The sequence below is a fragment of the Microtus oregoni genome, unplaced genomic scaffold (assembly GCF_018167655.1).
Source record: "Microtus oregoni isolate MIOR12 unplaced genomic scaffold, Mior012 000019F_ref0000042, whole genome shotgun sequence".
Taxonomy (NCBI): Eukaryota; Metazoa; Chordata; class Mammalia; order Rodentia; family Cricetidae; genus Microtus; species Microtus oregoni.
In genome coordinates this window covers 12337049-12356752 of record NW_024543078.1, presented here as the reverse complement: position 1 = coordinate 12356752, position 19704 = coordinate 12337049, and the positions used below count along the sequence as shown (strand labels likewise).

General features: G+C 42.7%; 1 protein-coding gene across 2 annotated transcripts in view; it reads right to left on the bottom strand.

Moving 5' to 3' along the window:
• Rtn4 (reticulon 4) overlaps positions 1–19405 on the bottom strand; it is a 58923-nt gene extending 39518 nt beyond the window's left edge. The window contains exons 1-3 of one of the 2 annotated variants that reach the window (XM_041668897.1): positions 18613–19405; positions 4406–4462; positions 1177–3522 (exon numbers count right to left, since the gene is read on the bottom strand). In XM_041668897.1, coding sequence (XP_041524831.1) covers positions 1177–3522; positions 4406–4462; positions 18613–19138 — 2929 coding nt within the window. In that variant the 5' untranslated portion in view covers positions 19139–19405. The remainder of the gene's footprint in view (positions 1–1176; positions 3523–4405; positions 4463–18612) is intronic. The other variant, XM_041668898.1, reaches the window with a different exon arrangement.
• Between the last annotated feature and the right edge of the window lie 299 nt (positions 19406–19704).

Here is a 19704-nt window from a genome sequence, read left to right as displayed (position 1 = left end):
GAGCAGGTTGCCTCGCCCAGCCTTAGTATGAAGGGATGTGCATAGTCTTACTGTAACTTGGTATGCCATATTTGGTTGCTATCCCTGGGATGCCTGTCCTTCCAGAAGGGAAAGGGAGTAGAGGTGAATCCAGGGGAGCAGGGAGGGGAAACTGTGGTAGGGATGGAATATATGAGAGAATAAATAAAAAAAGGTGTGCAAAAAATGGTAAATGTTGAGTTAAAAATATAAATGGGTACTCTGAGCTTTTCATAAATTCAGAGCATGCTTCAATTAATTATTTTCTGAAAAATATCTATATTTAATGTCTAGTCTCATACCTCTCACTAGAAAAATAATGCATAAGCCGGGTGATGGTGGCACACACCTTTAATCCCAGCACTTGGGAGGCAGAGGCAGGCGGATCTCTGTGAGTTCGAGACCAGCCTGGTCTACAGAGCTAGTTCCAGGACAAGCTCCAAAGCCACAGAGAAACCCTGTCTCAAAAAACCAATAATAATAATAATAATAATGCATAAATACTAAAAGCATGCTACAGAAATGGTGATGGTCATGCTTCACAAATTTGAGATGGAATCATTTCTAAGCTAAAATAAACACATCTGAAAAGACTGTTTTATATCCCTTGCTTGTCATGTTATCAGTAACACTGAAGAAAAAATACATCATATAAGATAATTTTACTAATTTTTTTCTGGTTCCATGATGCAATGTTAATTATGGAAAAGATAACCTTAAGGGTGAGTATTGAGTAGAAGGGAAGTACGTAGAATTAATACTCAAAACTTTTTTTGTATTCTTGTTTCTTGAGGCAAATTCACAATAATCCTCTTGCCTTAGCCTCCAGAGTTCAGTTTGGATTACAGGTGTTATACCACCATAGTTTTTTGTGTAAGCGTCTCACCTGCGTGTATGCCTGTGCATCACATGTGTCTGGTGCCCATAGGGGTCACAAGAGGCATCAGATGCCCCAGAACTGGAGGCACAGCAGGCTGGGAGGTGCCCTTAGCCACTGAGCGGCCTTTCCAGCCCCTCAGAACTAAGCTTTTTAACTGAACTAGTGTAATAGAGTCTAATCAACATGTTGTACTAAACACTATGAACATCTGCTACAAAACGTTATCTGTGTTCCACGGTAAGCCAGAAACCTGGTGAGACAGTGCATGGATTGATTACCTGAAATTTTACTCAGCTCTGATGAAAACACAGCCGACAGTGATCTGTCCTCTTTCTCCGTATCAGAAGGAAGTTTTTTCTCTGCTTCTTTCGTAAGTACTTTGGGTTTAACTACGCTGCCCGTTTCTGCCTGCGGTTCCAAAGCAGAAACATCTGAAGACAATAAGGATCCCTTAGATACACTGGACCTATCTTTGGAGAATGCTTCTGGAACATGGACTTCATCTTTAGGATGCATATTCTTGAAAGAAAGGTCACGGGGCAATTCTGAACAAGGCGGTGACCCAGCCCCACTCTGGACATGAGCAATTTCACTTCTGCCAGATACTTCTAGGCCAGAGTATTCCTTGGCTAATTTAGGAGAAGAATCGGCTTTAGAACTGACAAACGTGGGAAATTCATCTATTATCTCAATTGGAGATGAATCTGAAAATGTTTCACTTTCTTTCATTTTGTCTTCCTTAGAAGTAATCAAGTCATCATTTGAATAAATGGCAGTATTGAGATCTTCCATCTGCAGAGGAATTCTCTCCTTGTTGGTCAGTGTTGGAACTGCATTAGCGGCAGCATCTCTTGTAATATGTAAAGTGGGCTGGAAAGCCTCCAAGTACGGCTTTCCTACCTCCTGGGGCGAAGCACTGAACCTGTCCTTGGGTGTGTGTGGTGTTACTGTCTCGGACACGTCAGTGAGACTCTCCTTCATCAGCATCACGGCTTCCTCTTGTGGTTGTGGAACTTCGGGAATTGAATCATCACTAAACAAGTCAACTGGTTCAGAATCAGGTGAGGAATCCTCCACTAGCTCAGAGTGCTCAGGCACCAATTTCTCAAATTTCGCTATTTCTGAATAATTAGAGAAATCTGGACTTGGTTCAGTGGAGAGCTTTGTTTCTTTAATTAAATCACACGCAATGGATATGTAAGGAGTTTCTGTCTCCTGAGCGGCTGCAGTAATGCTTTCAGGCTCTTTAACGTCTTCCTTTATTCCCGAAGCTTTCAGCGCTACGTTCATGGCTTCTTCATATGGTGGGGGATTTTCAGGCTCAGGCTTTATGCTGTCGTAACCAACTGATGGGGGTGCTTCTAGTGGGGATCCGCTGGACTGCGCTACAGGAGCACCAGCAGCATTTGGAAGGAGAGAGCTTAAGGGTGCTTCCATAACAATGTCAGGCAAAACTGGGGAAGGAGTTGCTTCAGATTCTTCAAATGATGGGCAAAGCTGTGCTGTGGGGTAAAGTGATTCCTGTACAGCTTCTGATGTCTGGACCAAGTCCATTTTCGTTTCATAAGCCATCTTTGTTCCCGTGGCTTCATTCAGTTCACTTTCACATGCTTCCTGAACTAAATCTGGTGTCAGACCTTCCGGCATGTTTGCCACTTCGGCCTCTGTCACCTTTGATAAGTTATCTGTTGTGACATAATCTGCCTCAGAGTCCTGTGCTGCTACAAGGAACGGGTTTGATGTTTTGGGGCTAGTCTTCTCTGTGATAATTTGGGCCTTCCTTTCTTCTATTTTCTTTTCATCTGTTTTATTTTCTGAAGTATGATCTTCTAGCAGAGGGAAAATGTTTGCTGCAGCGCTATCAGAGGCACAGGTGATGTACGCTCTGGAGCCATCCCTCACAGGCTCTGGGGTGCTGGGGGGAGAAGCGTCATCAGGACTACTTTCACCATCTTTTCCAGGACGCTTCTGCTCCAGGTTATCTTCGAAGCGCTTTTCATGCACTCTGCTCTCCAGATAAGCTGCGGCAGCCAACAGGTCCCTAGTCTCCTCACCAGTGTCTCTCACTTCCCACGCCTGCTCAAACGGCTTAAAGTCTGCATACGCTTCCCTCATCGGTGCTAGCCCTGACCCCTGCATTGCACTAAAAATGTCCTTTGTCTTTTCCGGAGACATAACTCTGTCTTCTTTAGCCACTTCAGTGAGGGTCACAGGCGACTCCTGTCGACCACTAACTAAATCCTCTTTGTCTTTCCTCCCCACAGTAACTTCTTCCTTAGTGTTTTCTACCAGCATGGCTGACGCTGCTTTTGGAGAAGCAGCGAATGATGATCCCATTTCTGAATATTCTAATTCTGAAAACTCTGTTAAATCTCTATCTACAAATGGATTTGTTGCCCTCACTGGCAACTCTTTAGAAGCTTCATTGAAAGTTTCTTCAATGGTTCCTCCTGCGGATGGCACCGCTGATAAATGACCAAGGTACTCGCGCTCTTTAAAAGAAACGGCTGAGAGAGGAGACAGAGAAGGAAGAGAGGCAGCAGTCTCAAGCGGGACAGATGGGAAATCCTCTTGAGCAGGCGGAACAGTGTCACCTGGCTGCTCCTTCAAATCCATGCTTTTTTCTGTGGCCATGGACAGAAAGGGAAATTAGAGAAAGCCAGTGTTCTCGGACAGAATGCAAGTTTTATGACAGATTCATAAAAGTGTTAGTAAAAACTGACTATTAAAGTGAAATGTTAACAGCATTTAGTTAATAAATACACATAGACTTGGATCATTACTGAAAATATCAAACTATAGTCAGTTTTTTAAAGTACTGGCCATTGCAGAACATAGTTAATGTTTCTACCACACAGTAGCCAATGAGGACTCTAAATACTCTCATTACAAAGAAATTCAAAATATCTAAGATGATGGAAATATTAACCAGCTTGACCTAACCATGCAACAATGAATGTACTGAATCACCACGCTGTACCTTGTAAATATAGCTATTAATTTAAAATACCTAAAGAAAAAATTGACATGCGGTTTCAGAAGCAGTTACCTACTATGCAGAGACACAAATCAAATCTGAAAAAAAAAACTTCAAGTATTTACTAACTGAAAAAAAACTACTTTTAACTAGTTTAAAGAGAAAATAAGATTTGATGAGTAACCAGCTGTATAAACTCAACAGGGTGCTGGATTATCAAAAGCCAAAGACAGGCATTTCTTTATATAAAGGTCTGTGGCTATAAAATGGCAAACCATTTAAAGAAAATGAATTGTTATTATGTAAATATAAATCAAGGGTCCAAGAAATCCTTACATCATTCCAATTATGAATCAAACCCTGCCTCCCTTGGATGTAGCATATAAAATGCAAATTTAGGTGTCTTTTGTTTTTCGGTAAAAACAACATTCTTGAACCAATGCTTACTTTCAGTAAATCCAAAGTACTCTGTTGAATTAACACTAGATTGACAGAATACACAGAGACAAAGGCTGGCAGAAAGAACTTGCCTGCAGAGGAGGGTATCACAGGCTCAGATGCAGCAGGAAGAGCAAAAAGGGTCTCATCTGAAAAACAAACAGAATACGACCTCAGCAGAAATACAAGCAGGCTGGAGGAGTAAAGGCAAGAGACCAAGCGAGGGGCAGTTCACAATGAGCTAACCACGTCTTTAGAGGAAAGGCTAGGTCAGGTAGAAAGGAAGTGAGAATGCATGACTAAAGGTCAGTCCCTTCTGAAGAGGCAGCAGGGCTTGTTCCCACTGGATTTTAACTACAGCTGCTTTCCACACAGTAACATCACTTCATCCAAGGCTTTATTTACATCTGCAGTGAGGTAAAATGTTTTGTTCTACTCCAGTGAAAACCTAAAGATTAACATGACAAATTAATAACTATTTCATTTCATCGTTTCTTCCCAACATATTTTCCATTTAGAACACTTTCTGAGAATTATGTATTCTCTCTTACATTCTTAAAAGAAATTGTACAGCAAGTGTACAATGCTGAGGACAGTCATATGACTGTCCAAATGCTACACAGAAATAAAATCATCACGCCCCTTCTTATTATCATTAGTTACCGTCTCATTTGTTTTAAGTACTTTATACCAGAGAATTCACTCCACTTACCACCCTACTGTCATAATGGTGGTAATAGATTTCTTTTAAAACTAGACAAGAAACTTACTCAAGTACCCATGGCTAGCATGAGAAACTTAGAGTTTGGCTCCAGTCTTTCCTATATGAAATAGAGAAATGTTTGTGCCCTGCCCACATTTCTATGTTGAATCTTTACCCCTCTATCAGATGTTCAGATGGAGCTTTGGAGAGGTTACCAGTTAGGTGAGGTTCTGAAAATGAGGCTCTGGTTCAATGTGATTACTGCCAGACACCAGAGAAGCAAGCACACAGAGAGAGGAGGAAACTGCCAGGTAAAAACAGGCTGCCTCGCCAACTGAATGGGGAAAGACCTTCAACTCCACATCAGACAGAGAACCGACCTCCAGAATACATGAAGAACGCCAAGGAATTAGACATCAAAATATCAAATAATCCAATTTTAAAAATGGGGTACAGTTCTAAACTTTTTTGAATTCTCAAAAGAAGAATCTCAAATGGCTGAATGACACTTAAGAAAATGTTCAACATCCTTAGTCATTAGAGAAATGCAAATCAAAACAACTCTGAGATTCCATCTTACACCAGTCAGAATGGCCAAGATCAAAAACACCAATGACAGCTTACACTGGAAAAGATGCAGAGTAAGGGAAACACTCCTCTATTGCTGGTGGAAGTCCAAACTTGTACAGCCACTTTGGAAATTAGTATGGAGGTTTCTGAGAAAATTGGAATCAATCTACCTCAAGACCCAGCAATACCACTCTTGGGCATATACCCAAAGGATGCACACTCATACCACAAGGACATTTGCTCAACTGTGTTCAAAGCAGTATTATTTATCCATAATAGTGAGGACCTGGAAACCACCTTGATGCCTCTCAACTGAAGAGCAGCAGATAAGGAAAATGTGGTACATTTACACAGTGGAGTACTACTCAGCAGTAAAAGAACAATGAAGCATGGATATAACTAGAAAAAAACATCCTGAGTGAGGTAACCCAGACCCAGAAAGACAAACACGGTATGAACTCACTCATAACTGGATATCAGACAAAAAGCAAAGGATAACAAGCCTATAGTCCACAACCCCAGAGAAGCTAGGTAACAAGAAGAACCCTAAAAGAGGTATGAATGGATCCCCCTGGGAAGGGGAAATAGACAAGATCTCTTGAGAAAATTTAGAGGGGGGGGCAGAAGAAGGGAGGGCAGAAGAAAAGGGGAAGGTGAGAAGGGGAGGAGGAGGAGGACTTGAGGGAACAGGATGGCTGAGGTGGGGAAAGGACAGAGGGAGAACAAGGAAAGAGATATCTTGATTGAAGGAGCCAAGCCATTATGGGGTTAAGGAAAAACCTAAAACTAGGGAAATTCCCAGGAATCCACAAGGATGACCCCAGCTAAGACCCTAAGCAATAGTGGAGAGGGTGCCTGAACTGGTCTTGCCCTGTAGTCAGATTGATGACTACGTTGTCATCATAGAACCTTCATCCAGCAACTGATGGGAGCAGATGCAGAGATCCACAGCTAAGCATTGGGCAGAGTCCAGCCGAAGAGAAAGAGGAGCAATAATATGAGCAAAGGGATCAAGACTGTGATGAGGATACCCACAGAAATTGCTGACCTGAGCTAGAGGGAGCTCACTGACTCAGGTCTGACAGCAGAGGAACCAGCATAGGATCAAAACTAGGCCCTCTAAATGTGGGTGACAGCTGTGTGGCTGGGGCAGTCTGTAGGACCACTGGCAGTGGGACCAGGATCTATCCCTAGTGCTTGTACTGGCTTTTTGGAGCCCATTCTCTTTGGAGGGCTACCTTGCTTAGTCTAGATATAGGGGGGAGGACCTCAGTCCTGCCTCAGAGTGATATGACAGAGTTTGTTGACTCCCCATGAGAAACCTTACCCTCTCTGAGGAGTGGATGGGGGTGGGGTGGGTGGAAGGTGGGGGAAGCAGGAGGAGGGGAGAGAGTAGGAACTGGGATTGGTATGTAAAATGAGAAGATTGTTTTAAAAAATAAAGAAAAAAAGAGGCTGCCTCACAATAAAATCTTCCGACTTGAATCTTCTCAGTCTCAAGCACTGTGAGAAGTGTCTGTTGTGTAAGCCACCCGTCTTACATTCTGTACTAAGCAGACAATACAGTGTATATTAGAATGTTAACCCTGCGTGTACCTGTGGCTATAAGGCTCAGAAAACTAAAGCTCTTCCGCTTCATACTAGGAAGGACTCTATCACAGGACTACTTGGAACAACTCAAGGCATCAAGGAATAACAGGAAAGCTTTTCTTCTGCAAAGAGGACCCAATAAATTTCGAAAGATGCTTTTTTTCTTTTTGGTTTTTCAAGGCAGGGTTTCTCTGTGTAGCTTTGGAGCCCGTACTGGAACTCGCTCTGTTGATCAGGCTGGCCCTGAACTCACAGATCCCCCCCTACCTCGGTCCCCTGAGTGGTGGGATTAAAGGCAAGGTATGCACCATCACTACCTGGCTGCTTCTACCAGGAAATATAAGAAAGACAGGATGATTAAAACAGATAAAAGTAAAAGATGTATATAGCTAACAGGAATACAGATTTGTCTTCCAAGTCCCCTTGATAAACAGGGGATAGCTAACTTTATAATGCCAAATGAGTTGTGATTGAAACCCTACAGGGCACAATGTCATATTTAAAAGTATTCTTAGATGAAACAGAAAATGATTATGTTTGAAAGAGTCACTGTAAAGCAGGCATGGCAGAAAACTGTAATCCCAACCTATTCAGCTGCCTTGATATGGGAGAATCACTCGAGTTCACAAGTTCAAGACGAGCTTCAACAGCATGGCCAGACAAGAGGTCACAAACAAAAAGAAGAGTAACGAAAAACAGTAAAAAGTAAACGTCTCCTAGAACCTACAATGAGTAGGTAGGAAAGACCACTAACCCAAACCAAGAAGACAGCAATGCCTCGGGAAACTATCACAGTGTACAACAGGTACACATCTAAAAGTCTGCCTTGTTACCTGACTCTCCTACTTTCATTTCTGCTGGCATGATAAAATTTCCTCATAGAATGTGACCCAGGGGAGAAAGGATTTATCTTCCAATCCCAGGTTACAGTCCATAAGCATAGGGAAGTCTCTGCAAGAACTTCCAACAGCAAGAAGTCACTGCATACCCAGTCAAGAGCGAGAGAGACACTAATGGATACACGCTTGCTTGCGCTGGGCTCCATTTCTCAGGGACCCCTGCCTAGGAAACAACGTAACCTTCACAGTCTTCCCACATCAGTTAACTAGACAGTTCTGTACAGACTACCCAGAAGCCAACCTGATACAGACAGCTCCGCAGAAAGGCTCTCTTCCCAGGGGACTCTAGACTGCGTCAAGATGACAATAATATCACAGTGATAATAGGTAAATTATGTAATTTCTCACTTATAAAATGAGAAACATTTTCAGCTAAGACAACACTTTGTATAGCTATTTAAAAAAAGATTTTGGACAAAACTAAAATATTCATTCAAATGGAACAATTTTTAAAAAACAAATTTAACAAAATTCTGTCTTCTACAGAATCTGTGGAGTCACTAATCCAGAAGTTACTCTATTTGGAAAGTGAGCTAACATATACTACTGTTAAAACTAAAGAAAAACAAATTAATTTAAATTGTGCCAAATTTTAAGGGTTTCTTAAAATGCATCTAATTTTTTAAATCTAGTACCAGAATCCCCCCCCTCCAAAAAAACCTTGGCATTTGGCCAAGTAACCAAGGTTTTTAAGTTGGTATTTCAAATCATTAGTTTAAAAAAAGAAAAGAAAATCCTAATTGTCCAAACTGGGAATTCATCCAGCACTGATCACAAAACAAGTTTTGTGTTTTTAAGCATGCTTGTGGGAAGGAATGCCATTATGGCCTTCGAGAGCAGGCCCAGTTTCCAACTGAAGCACTGGTGGACTCCTGGTAGAAACGCGCTCAGTCCAGGTCTGCTATGTGCATGCCTACGTAGCCCTGGGAAGGTAATCCCCTAGCTTTCCTCCTCAGCCTCCCACTTGTAAAATAACATGTTAGCAACTGTATCAACTTCCTGAAGAAGGGGAAAGAAATTCTACTCCAAAAATACCTGAGTGTTTCTGACTTTGGAAATGAGCTGCTGATGTCAGCACAGTCATTTTCTGTGAGAGCCTCACCGCTGCAAATGAATCACTGTAATTAGGGAGACCATGCTGAGTAAAAGAATGGAACACTCTGCGTTCCTCAGACGTTTACAGATACACTAATCACGCTTCTCAAACGGGGCAAGCAGCTCCTCTTCTGAAAACCACTCAGAATGCCGCACTTCACTGAATGAAACGGAAGCTAACCACTGGTGCACAAGTCTGCGATCCTAGGAGAGCAAGAGCAAGCTCTAACCTCAAAAATTAAGAAAAAAGTGCTTTAAATGATTATTGTGCTGTGAACAAAACATACACATACTATATCTGATTATACATAAAGACAACTATTCATATAAGATGCAATTTTAAAATATGCTAAGGAGAAAACCACAACTTTATCAGTAAATCTTTCCATTCTACTGCCACTGCCACCACATTAATATTCCTAAAAAATAAAAGTTACCTAGTCTCTAAGTCAAAAACATTTTAAAAGCTGCCAGGTGTGTGAAACCCTTGGATAAAGCAAATAAGATCCTCTGTATTACATCCCAAAGATCAATGGTCCCCTATGTGCCCCAGTCCTTCCCGTACCGTCTGTGCTGGCTGAATGGAACTCTCCCTCGTATATCTGAATGTCAGCCTCCATGAAACCTCAAGTCACTGAGCCAAAAATCCTAATGACCTGTCACTATAATCAGCGCTCATTTCCCGCTGCCCCAGTGAAATGGACAAACACCAGTCACATGACTTTCCATTTTCTTAGCAGAATCCAAACCAGCACACACCCTTCATTACAGTGTATTCTAAATGTTATGTATATTCACAAGATCAGTTTCACAATGAAGTCTCAGATTTACTCTTTAAGTCCGTTACTTTAAAAAGTAAAAAGAAAATGTCAGTGTTTGTTGTTATCTAATTTTAAAATGGCTTCACTACAATCTCGCCAATGTCCACAACTCAAATACTGAGTGTTCTTTGACATGGTCATTTAAAGATTTGCCTACCAAAAGTATAATTGGCAATTTTTTAATTGTATCTAATTATAAGCCTAATTATCTAATTTTAAATCGCAAAATAGCTTCTACCTCTAGTTATGACAGTAACAACAACAACCTAAGTAAAACATGTCAAAATATTGGAAGCAACTGTCCTAAGACACTGCACAACGGGTCATCGCGGGACACTCACAAGAACACAGCCCTCCCAGGAGGAAGGCTAGAAGGGCCCCTGGATGCAAGAGGCAGGCCAGCACACAGGAAAGCTCCAGGGCTCCCCTTAAACTGCTCTGAGGACTACAGTGCATAGGAACACAACTCAACTAGGGGCAGTCCAGATCAGTAACCTAAATGAATACTGGACAATGCTGGAAAACCTGACACAAAAATACTCAAAATCTACAGCGACTCAGAGTGGGCGGGCACACATTCTAAAGACAGTGAACGCTCAAGGGTGAAAGACGACATGAAGAAAAAACTCAAACTGCATTTCCATATTCTAAGGACAAAAATGGAAGAAAAAAAAAAAAACACTTGCAATGTAGCTGTAGTTGTCCTGGAACTGGTAGACAGCCTAGGCTGGCCTTGAACTCAAGGAGATCTATCTGCCTCCTGAGTGTCAGAATTAAAAGCCTGCACCATTACACCTGGCTTGGGGAAAAAAATAAGTTTTATTTATAACAGCAATAAAGGCCTAAAATGCTTAGGCATAGATCTAACAAGAGGTAGACAAGATTTCAAACCTGCAATCGGCACGTCGGTGTTCATGAATTCAGAGTCAGGAAATAGTTCTCTACGGGTTTCTTGGGATTTCACACATTTTAAGAACGGAAAGCCGCCAGGTGGCAATGACACCTTTAATCCCTGCACTCAGGTGGATCTCTGTGAGTTCGAGGTCAGCCTGGTCTACAGAGCTGGTTCTAGCACAGTCAGAGCTACACAAAGAAACCCTGTCTCAAAAAACCTTAAAACAGAGTGGAAGTCTGGATGATGCTTGCCTGCCCTTGTTTCTACCTTCTCTATCGTGAACAGTTCTTAGCAAAAGCTTCAGTGTCTTCTTGAACAAAGGTCACACATACTCACTTTACAGAAAAAAGAAATTTATTTTCACCCAGCTCAAAAGTCCTCCCTGCAATAAAAACCTGCTCTAGGTGCAGAAAATGATGATACTGAAGCTACTGCACTGGTATAGTAAGTCCTTTCTGTTTGGGCAGGCGTCTTGTCCCTTTGGCCAGCTAACTCACCTCATACCCCATAAGCAAAACTGAATTCAAAATAGAGCTTAACACAAGCATGACAACTAATCCTATTAAACATCTAGATGAATATAGCTATTCTGGACCAATGTTTTAGCACACACTAAATAAACAAAACCTATAAAAATAAAAGGTAGATTAATACTTAAAAAATGAGTTGGGCATGGTGGCACACGCCTTTAATCCCAACACTTGGGAGCAGAGGCTGTCTGATCTCTCCCAGGTCAAGGACAGCCAGTTCCAAGAGAGAGACCCTCTTTCAATAAATAAATAAATAAAATGTAAAAGCTTAAAATCATCAAAATAAGTCATCAGTAAATTTACCAGGCAAACTACCAAGTAGGAGAATGCAATCACATACACCTAAGCAAAAATGTATTCAATGCAGAACTATAAAAGTTATAAAATAGATACACAATCTAAGAGTGGGCGAAATCACTAGAATACTTGACAAAACAGACACACAATCTGACAAATACAAGTCTTCTAATCCCTTAGTAAATAAAGACTGTACTTTCGTTTCCCAGCCGCCCAGACCCAAATAATCACACAGAACTATATTAATTACAACACTGTTTGGCCAATAGCTTAGGTGCATTCCTAAGTAGCTCTTTCATCATAAATTAACCTATTTCTATTATTTTATATTTTACCATGACATGTGGTCTTTCTTGCTTCTTGGGCGGCTACATGGAGTGTGCCTGACTCCGCCTTCTTTCCTCCTCTATCGCTGCTTGGATTTCCTGCCTTGATATATTCTGCCCTGCCATAGGCCAAAGCAGCTTCTTTATTAACCAATGGCAATAAAACATATTCACAGCATACAGAGGGGAATCCCACATCACTTAGTCAATACAAAGATCTGAATTAAAATCACGATGAGGTGATATATTGACTCCCATGGGAGTGGATGGGGCAGGAGGGGAAATAGATGGGAGGTTGTGGAATGGGAAGAGAGAAGAAAGAGCAAAATGTAGTTGGTATGCAAAACTTAAAAAATTAATAATAAATAAAAGTACGATGAAGTACCACATAGCACTAACATGGTTAAAACTGAAGACTATTAATAGCAGTTTGGTGAGAATTCAGATGCCAGAATCCCCAGCTGCTGACAGTGTTCACCCTGGAGAAGAGTTTGGTTGATGAAACAGTAATACTCAGATATTTATCCAAGAGAACTGAAACACACCTACAAAAATATCTATAAGATGTTCATAACATTCTTTTATTCAAAATAGCCAAAAACATGTCCAACAAGAGATAAGTGGCATATTCTTATCACAGACTACCACTCAGGATTTTTAAAAAATTACTGATAACTTGAAAAATCACTGATAATACATCCAAAAATATTACATTTGAATCCAAACAGCCAGACACAAAGAGTTATGTACCATGATTCCACTCCTGTAACGTTCCATAAAAACAAACAATAATCTATAGCTAAAGAATCAGTAGTGGCTGGGAAGGAATTAAGATGGAGGTGTGGGGCAATGTTCAAAATGAACCATACGCCTGACCACTGGGGACTCAAGGGAGCTTTCTAGAATAATGAATATATTACGTATTCCCACGGGAGCAAAAGCATGGGAATCTGTCAAAACAAATTTTAATATCTTTGTATTCTAGGGCATGTAAATTATCTTCTGTTTTAAATCTTTGTTTTTATTCTAGGTGCATGTGCACGCACTGAGTTACAGACCCAGCATTTCAGAGAAGCTTCTTACCACAGGAGTACAGAGAACACTTTTTTCTTTTTCAACAACAACAACAACAAAAAATGATTTGAGAAATCTTTCTTTTTTAGTCTACCTATGACCTATGGGAACAGCTAAACAACTACACAATCCAGTACTTCAAATGTTCAATACTATGCAAACTCTCAGTATTCATATTTAAACCACGTCAGGCTGGTGGGATGGCTCAGAGGGTTAGGTGTAACAGCCCGACATAAAGGTACATTCTCTCTCACATCCACATCATGCACGCACACGTGCACACATACAAACACATATACAAATAAAGGTTTAAAAATAAAGTCACACATCACAAAAAGTTCATTTTACAAATCTACACATTAATAAAAACCTTGTTCATGGAAAAATACATACTATCAATCCTAAAACATCAATTGTCTAAGATTAACCCACAAATATAATATAACCTACTAAAATATAAAACAGAAGCATCTAGATTAATAAATTTTTAAAATCAGTAAAAAAAAAAAACATAAATATCCAAGAAAAGTTCTGGAAAAAAACCCTATCACAGACTATTTTATTTAAAAGTTATAGTAATTATAGTAATTAAAACTACTTGGTCATTGCTTGTAGACAAAACAGCAGAACAGAGGGTATTCTCATTTACAGTAGTTCAGACAGATGTTGTAATAAATGAAGTTGATCACTACCTCACACTTAAGAACAAACTAAGCAACAAATTAAAGAATATTAAAATCATAAAAGTACTAACATTAAGAAAAATTCTAAATTTTCTAAAAACAGCACAATTCAATGACTTTTATGACTCAAAATCATCTTTTAAAAATTAAGAAATGGCTCAGCAGGTAAGAGCACTGGCTGCTCTTCCAGGAGTCCTCAGTTCAATCCCCAGCACCCACATGAGGGCTCACAACAATCTATAATGAGATCTGGTGTCCTCTTCTGGCATACAGGCAGAACACTATATACATAATAAATAAATAGGTCTTAAAAAAAAAAAGAAAGAAAGCACAGGCTACTCTTACAAAGGACTGTGGGAGTTTGATTCCCAGCACCCACATAGCAGCTCACAACGGTTAACTCCAGTTTCAAGGGCTCCCATAGCCTCTTCTGGCCTCCAAGTTGACACAGACATACACAGGCAAAACAGCTATACATACAAAATAACTTTGCAAAAAAAAAAAAAATTAAGCTAGCCTATAAATTCAAGTAATCCTGCACCCATAAAAATAAAAACTCAAAATGGCAAAGGCAGTGATTAGAAAAAAAAAATATTTGGTACCCTAAGCCTATACAAAATATTAACAATTTGATAAACCATTTATCAGTTTACCAATGTACTGTGTTAACCAAGGTTAAGGAAAACTGGTACTTCACACAATGCTGCTGTAAACATTGACTGTAATAGGGCAATTTGTCAGCACCCAATACCCTAAATGCCGTCCTCTCCTCTTTGAAGTGGAAATGTAACTTGAATGGCTTTATCCTACAGTGCATACAAGTATTCATTTCCAAGGAACACTGTCTGCAAGAGAAAAAGCTAACCTACATAACTTCCAGGACAGAAGTGATTGAGTAGAACAGGCCCTCTTATTCATGAGGAAACCTGTTACTACTCCTAGGAAACCTGAAATTGCAATAGTATTCAACTTTATAGATACATTATTCTTCTCCTACACCACATTTATACATGATAAAGTTTAGCTTATACATATATCAAGCAAGAAAAGAGAGTAACAATACCTAATAACAGCTATATGAATGTGATCTTTGTTGTTCAACTATCTTTTGGTACCTTTACCATAACGCTTACCAGAACGATCAGCACCACTACTCTTGCATTCTGGGGCCATTATTAAGTGAAGTAAAGGTTATAAACTCCACATCAACAGTGAGGTATATGTCCAGGTCACCAATGGACTCATGAAAGGACAGTAATAAACTTGAAATAAGCTGATTTTTTTTCTACATACATTTATGGTAAATTTTGATGTTTTTATTAAAGGAAGCAATTCTATAACTTTGCTAATATCACTACTTTAAGACTCATTTCAACAGAAGCCCATTTGAAACTATTAGTTTATCTCAGTCAAGTAGGCATCTAAGAGACAGACTGGGAGATAGCACATACAACATGGAGACACTGGACAAAGGGATAATTTATATCCCTGGCAAAGGAGGGGGACGGCACAAGATTTTATCACCCTAATCAGATCAGCGTGTGATTTAAAACTCAAGACTTACTTTGGGAATAGTAGAATCTTTCCATTTACTACTTTTGACATCAAGTAATTAAATTCATGAAAAGTGAAACCAGCGATGAGAGGACTATGGTGCTGTCTGTCTACCATGGAATTTTCTGCAGCTATTTGTCTTGTTTGATTACTTGAGATGTGTGGGCAGTGCTGGTTTGTTGTTGTTTTGCAACGCTGGAAACCAAAGCCTGCCCTGGTATCCTTGAGGCAATGCCCTACAACTGGGCCCTGCACCCTGAACCTCTGCAGATGCTTTAGCACAAAGTGAAAAAGATGCACACACACAATGCCTTTGTACAGTACTCTACTCGTCTAGACAGATACCAAGAAACTTCTAACAGAGGTATAATCTGCAAGAGTCCAACTTAGAAAAGCTGAGGAAGGGGCTGCAGGTTTAGCTCAGTCATAGAGCTTTTGCAGAAGGATCCTAAATCACTAAATTAATTTATATTAATATTAAAAGTGGAGGAGGGGCTGGAGAGATGGCTCAGCGGTTAAGAGCATTGCCTGCTCTTCCAAAGGTCCTGAGTTCAATTCCTAGCAACCACATGGTGGCTGACAACCATCTGTAATGAGGTCTGGACAGAATATTGTATGCATAATAAATAAATAAATATTAAAAAAAAAGTGGAGGAAGCTGGAGACTGGCTCAGTAGCAGCTTCACTACTGAACATGAGACCATAGTCAATACCACTGGGAAGTGGCCGTAACCATGAGTACTGCTTCAGGAAGAAGGAAGGAAGTAGTTCTGGTGGAACCTGAGTTCTCAAGACGGATTCCCACCTCCTCCCATGCTGCCTGTCCTGCTATGGAACTGTGGTCCTCTGGGTGTGCTCTCACCACCGCAGTAACACCTCGCATAGGTTTTTACCATAGCCAAGCTGATGGCAATGCCATTCTTGAAAACCTCCGTAACTAGAAGTTTAGCAACACACACCAGACAACTTACAACCCTCTCGTTAGCAAGCGATACAGACTGTACTCAACCACAGAGACGCCCTCCTCAAACACAAGGACATGTGCATTCCTGCCTAGGGTCTTTGACCCCTTTGCTCAAACATGGATAGCTATATAAAATGGGAAAAAATTTTGTACTTAAAAAAATCTTAATAAAATAATTTTTAAAAACAATAGGTTCTTAAGTGGGAAAAAGGTTTTCTCTGCAGCTCAATTCTCAGGTCTTTTTCCTATCATCGAGCAACCTTAAAAAGGCCCACAGAGTTCAGTTCTCATTCCTTAAAGCTGTTTTCCTCCTCAGAACACCATCATTTTTAGTACTTTTTATATGCTTATTATGTTGTACTCCTCCCATGAGAAGAGCTAGGTCTTGCTTACTGCCACATCTGAGAGGCCTAGACTAGTGCTTAGGTAGTCCTAGGTAATCAATAATAGGGATGAGTAAGCACCAGCCAATGAACAATCTCTTGAGTGCATTAAGAGATCTAGATGCATGGAGATGGTTATCCATCAATAACCACATCCACTGTTCAATAAAAGTAATGAAGTTTCCAAATGCAATCAGCACAAAATCCGAGTAGGCAGTATTCCCTCCTTTGTCTTCTAAACTTACTACTTGAATAGTCGATGTTTCAAGAGCTAGTTCCAGGACAGGAACCAAAAGCTACGGAGAAACCCTGTCTCAAAAACTCAAAAAAAAAAAAAAAAAAAGAAAATCCTTTCCTGAGTCCCCCCAAGGTTCAAACGACAGCGCTATTCTCTTGCTTCCGTGCAGGCACTGAAGGTAATTGTGGTTTTGCCAATCATTACGCTTCCAGTATAAGATTTCAATACTTTATTTTTTCTAGTTTAGTTCACCTAAAAAAAAAGCTAAAGTAGTCTTCACCTTCTAAATTCTTTACTGTAGTAATTGTTTCTGGATAGTGCCTTGGAGTATGCCGGTAATGAAACTCTTAACCAGAAACATACCTACTGGTTCATTTTCCCCTACTGTGAAAGAGTTAATTGTAATTAAAAAAAAAAAAAAGATAGTGTGAGCTCAGGACGCTATTTGTCTAGAAAATGAACCACTTCCCAAATCTTGCAATGTTGTGAAATTTTCCCAGCAGGCAGTAACATCACTTGATTTTTTACCTTAAATTACAAAGAAAGGTCTTACTGCTAGTAAGACACCCTGTTCCAAAGCAGTAAGTTTTTTTTTCCCTTTCCAAAGTAATTTTGCAAAATTGAAAGGGCACTAAAACAATGTTCAATGTTCCTTTAAAACTTAAAACATAATATACGGTACCTTGGAACCTACAGACCTGTACTGTCAATCTAAATCATATACTTCCAAAAACTAGCACTTCTAACCAATATGTGAAACGTTTGTCTCAAAACACTCCATCGTGTCAGAACAAATCTACCACAAGTTCAATACACCAATTCCTGACCAGGAATCCACAGGTTTCCCCTTTTAAGATCAACCATTTTGCCTTTTCTCTAGAGTCAACTGCGCTACGTGCAGAGGCAGAGAGATACATATTAACACCTGGCAATTTCTCCTGCAGTGCAACTGAGGCGCCGGCGAACTGCGCCCCATCGGAACACAAAGCCCAGATCTCGTTTCCCTAGCTCGATCTGGCTGGTGGAAGAGTTGCCACATTACACCCAAATGAGCTGGGCGGTGGCAGAACTTCACCAAAAGTCTCTTCTACCCGATTCTCCCGGAAGCACGCCACTGGAGGCGCTCTCCCTACACTGCAGTGGGATCGCAGGACAGACCTAGCAGCCCAGCCAGTTCCCCACCAGTAAGAGGGGGAGGGGATTAGTGCAAGGGGTCCCCGACGCCTGTCAGGAAGGCAGACCCTCGGAGAAACTGGAGGGTGGTCGGCAAAGGCTCCTCTTTTAAATAAAATGCTTCGGTGCCTTAGCCTTTCCATTCCCACATCTAAAGCCAGCCCAGCCCAAGGAATCCACAACCCTAGTTCCTCGATGCACGCCTAGCAGCTGATGATAGCGGGTGTGTCTAACTTCGGGAGAGCGACGGATTGGGGACCAGAAGAAAGAGCTAGGGATTTGGCTGGGGTGCACGTGCTCCCCGAAACCCGGACAGACAATGAAGGCGCCCGGGCTTCCGCGGCCGCCCCACCCTTCTGCTTGCCTCCCGCCTGCGGGGGCGCCATCGCCCTGCCGCTCGCAGACAAAGCCCCTCGGGTCCCAAGGCAGCCCTGCCTGCGCCCTCCCCGGGCCAACACACAAAAGAGGGAGGGTCGGGAGGGACGGGCGCACAGCGACACTCACCCACTGAGCCCGAGCCCCTGCGCTTGGGCGCGGCCGGCGTGGAAGGGGGCGCGACGGGCTCCGCCAGGGGGCTCGCGCCGGCTGGGGGCGGGGGCGGAGGCCGCGCCGGAGGCTCGTCGTCCTCGGGCAGCTGGGAGGGCAGGACTGCGGCAGCGGCGGGCAGGGTTGGCGCGGGCGCCGCGGGGCTCCGCTCCCAGGTCGGCTGTCGCTCGGGGGCAGCGGGGGGCGCGGCCGGCAGCGGCCCGCGGGGCGCGGGGGGCACCGAGTCGCTCCCGAAGTCTAGCAGCGGCGCGGCGGCTGCGGCGGTGGCGGGGGGCACCGGGGCCGCGGACAGCCCGACTGCCGGCTTCCTCTCCAGCACCTCCAGCTCCTCCAGGTCCTCGTCGTCCTCCTCCTCCTCGTCCTCTTCCTCCTCGTCCTCCTCGTACTCGGGATCTGTCACGAACTGGTACTGGAAGGCGGGCGGAGGCCGAGGCGGGCTGTCCGCGGACGAGGAGACGAGAGGCGACTGGTCCAGGTCTTCCATGGCTGGCGGATCGGAGATGATGCTGCAGCTACTGCCGCCGCGGGGCCGCTTCTCCTAGGGAGTCGCGGGCGGTTGTGGGGGTTGGGCAAGGCGGACACAGACCGGGCACACCGAGCCGAGGAACCTGCAGAGGCGACGGCTCCCTGAACAATGAGACTTCTCCTGCCTCCGCGCCCGAGATGCGCCACCCGCCCTGTCCCCAGTTGCAGGCGCCGCCGCCGCCCAGACGAGCTTCGGAGAGAGGCCAGCAGACTCTCCGCCCAGTTTGGCGTGACTCACCTTCCCGGCGGGAGGGGGTAGGCTGGCTGGCGCGGGAGACAGAGAGCCAATAGGACAAGGGATAGAGAAGATGGACAGCAGCTTTGTCCAATAGGAATGAGAGAGGCTCCCGGGGCCTGCCGCACTTCCTCTCCTGCAGGCGACGTTCGGAGGGCGGGTTTTGGGGCTGGGATCCACCCCCACCTCGAGTAGCTGCGGAGTGGGGTGGGGTCCTGGCCTTGCCTACAGCAGGATTTTAGTCTTGGGCGCTGTGCAGGGGGGAGGGGCTGCGGCCCGAGGGGTTCGGA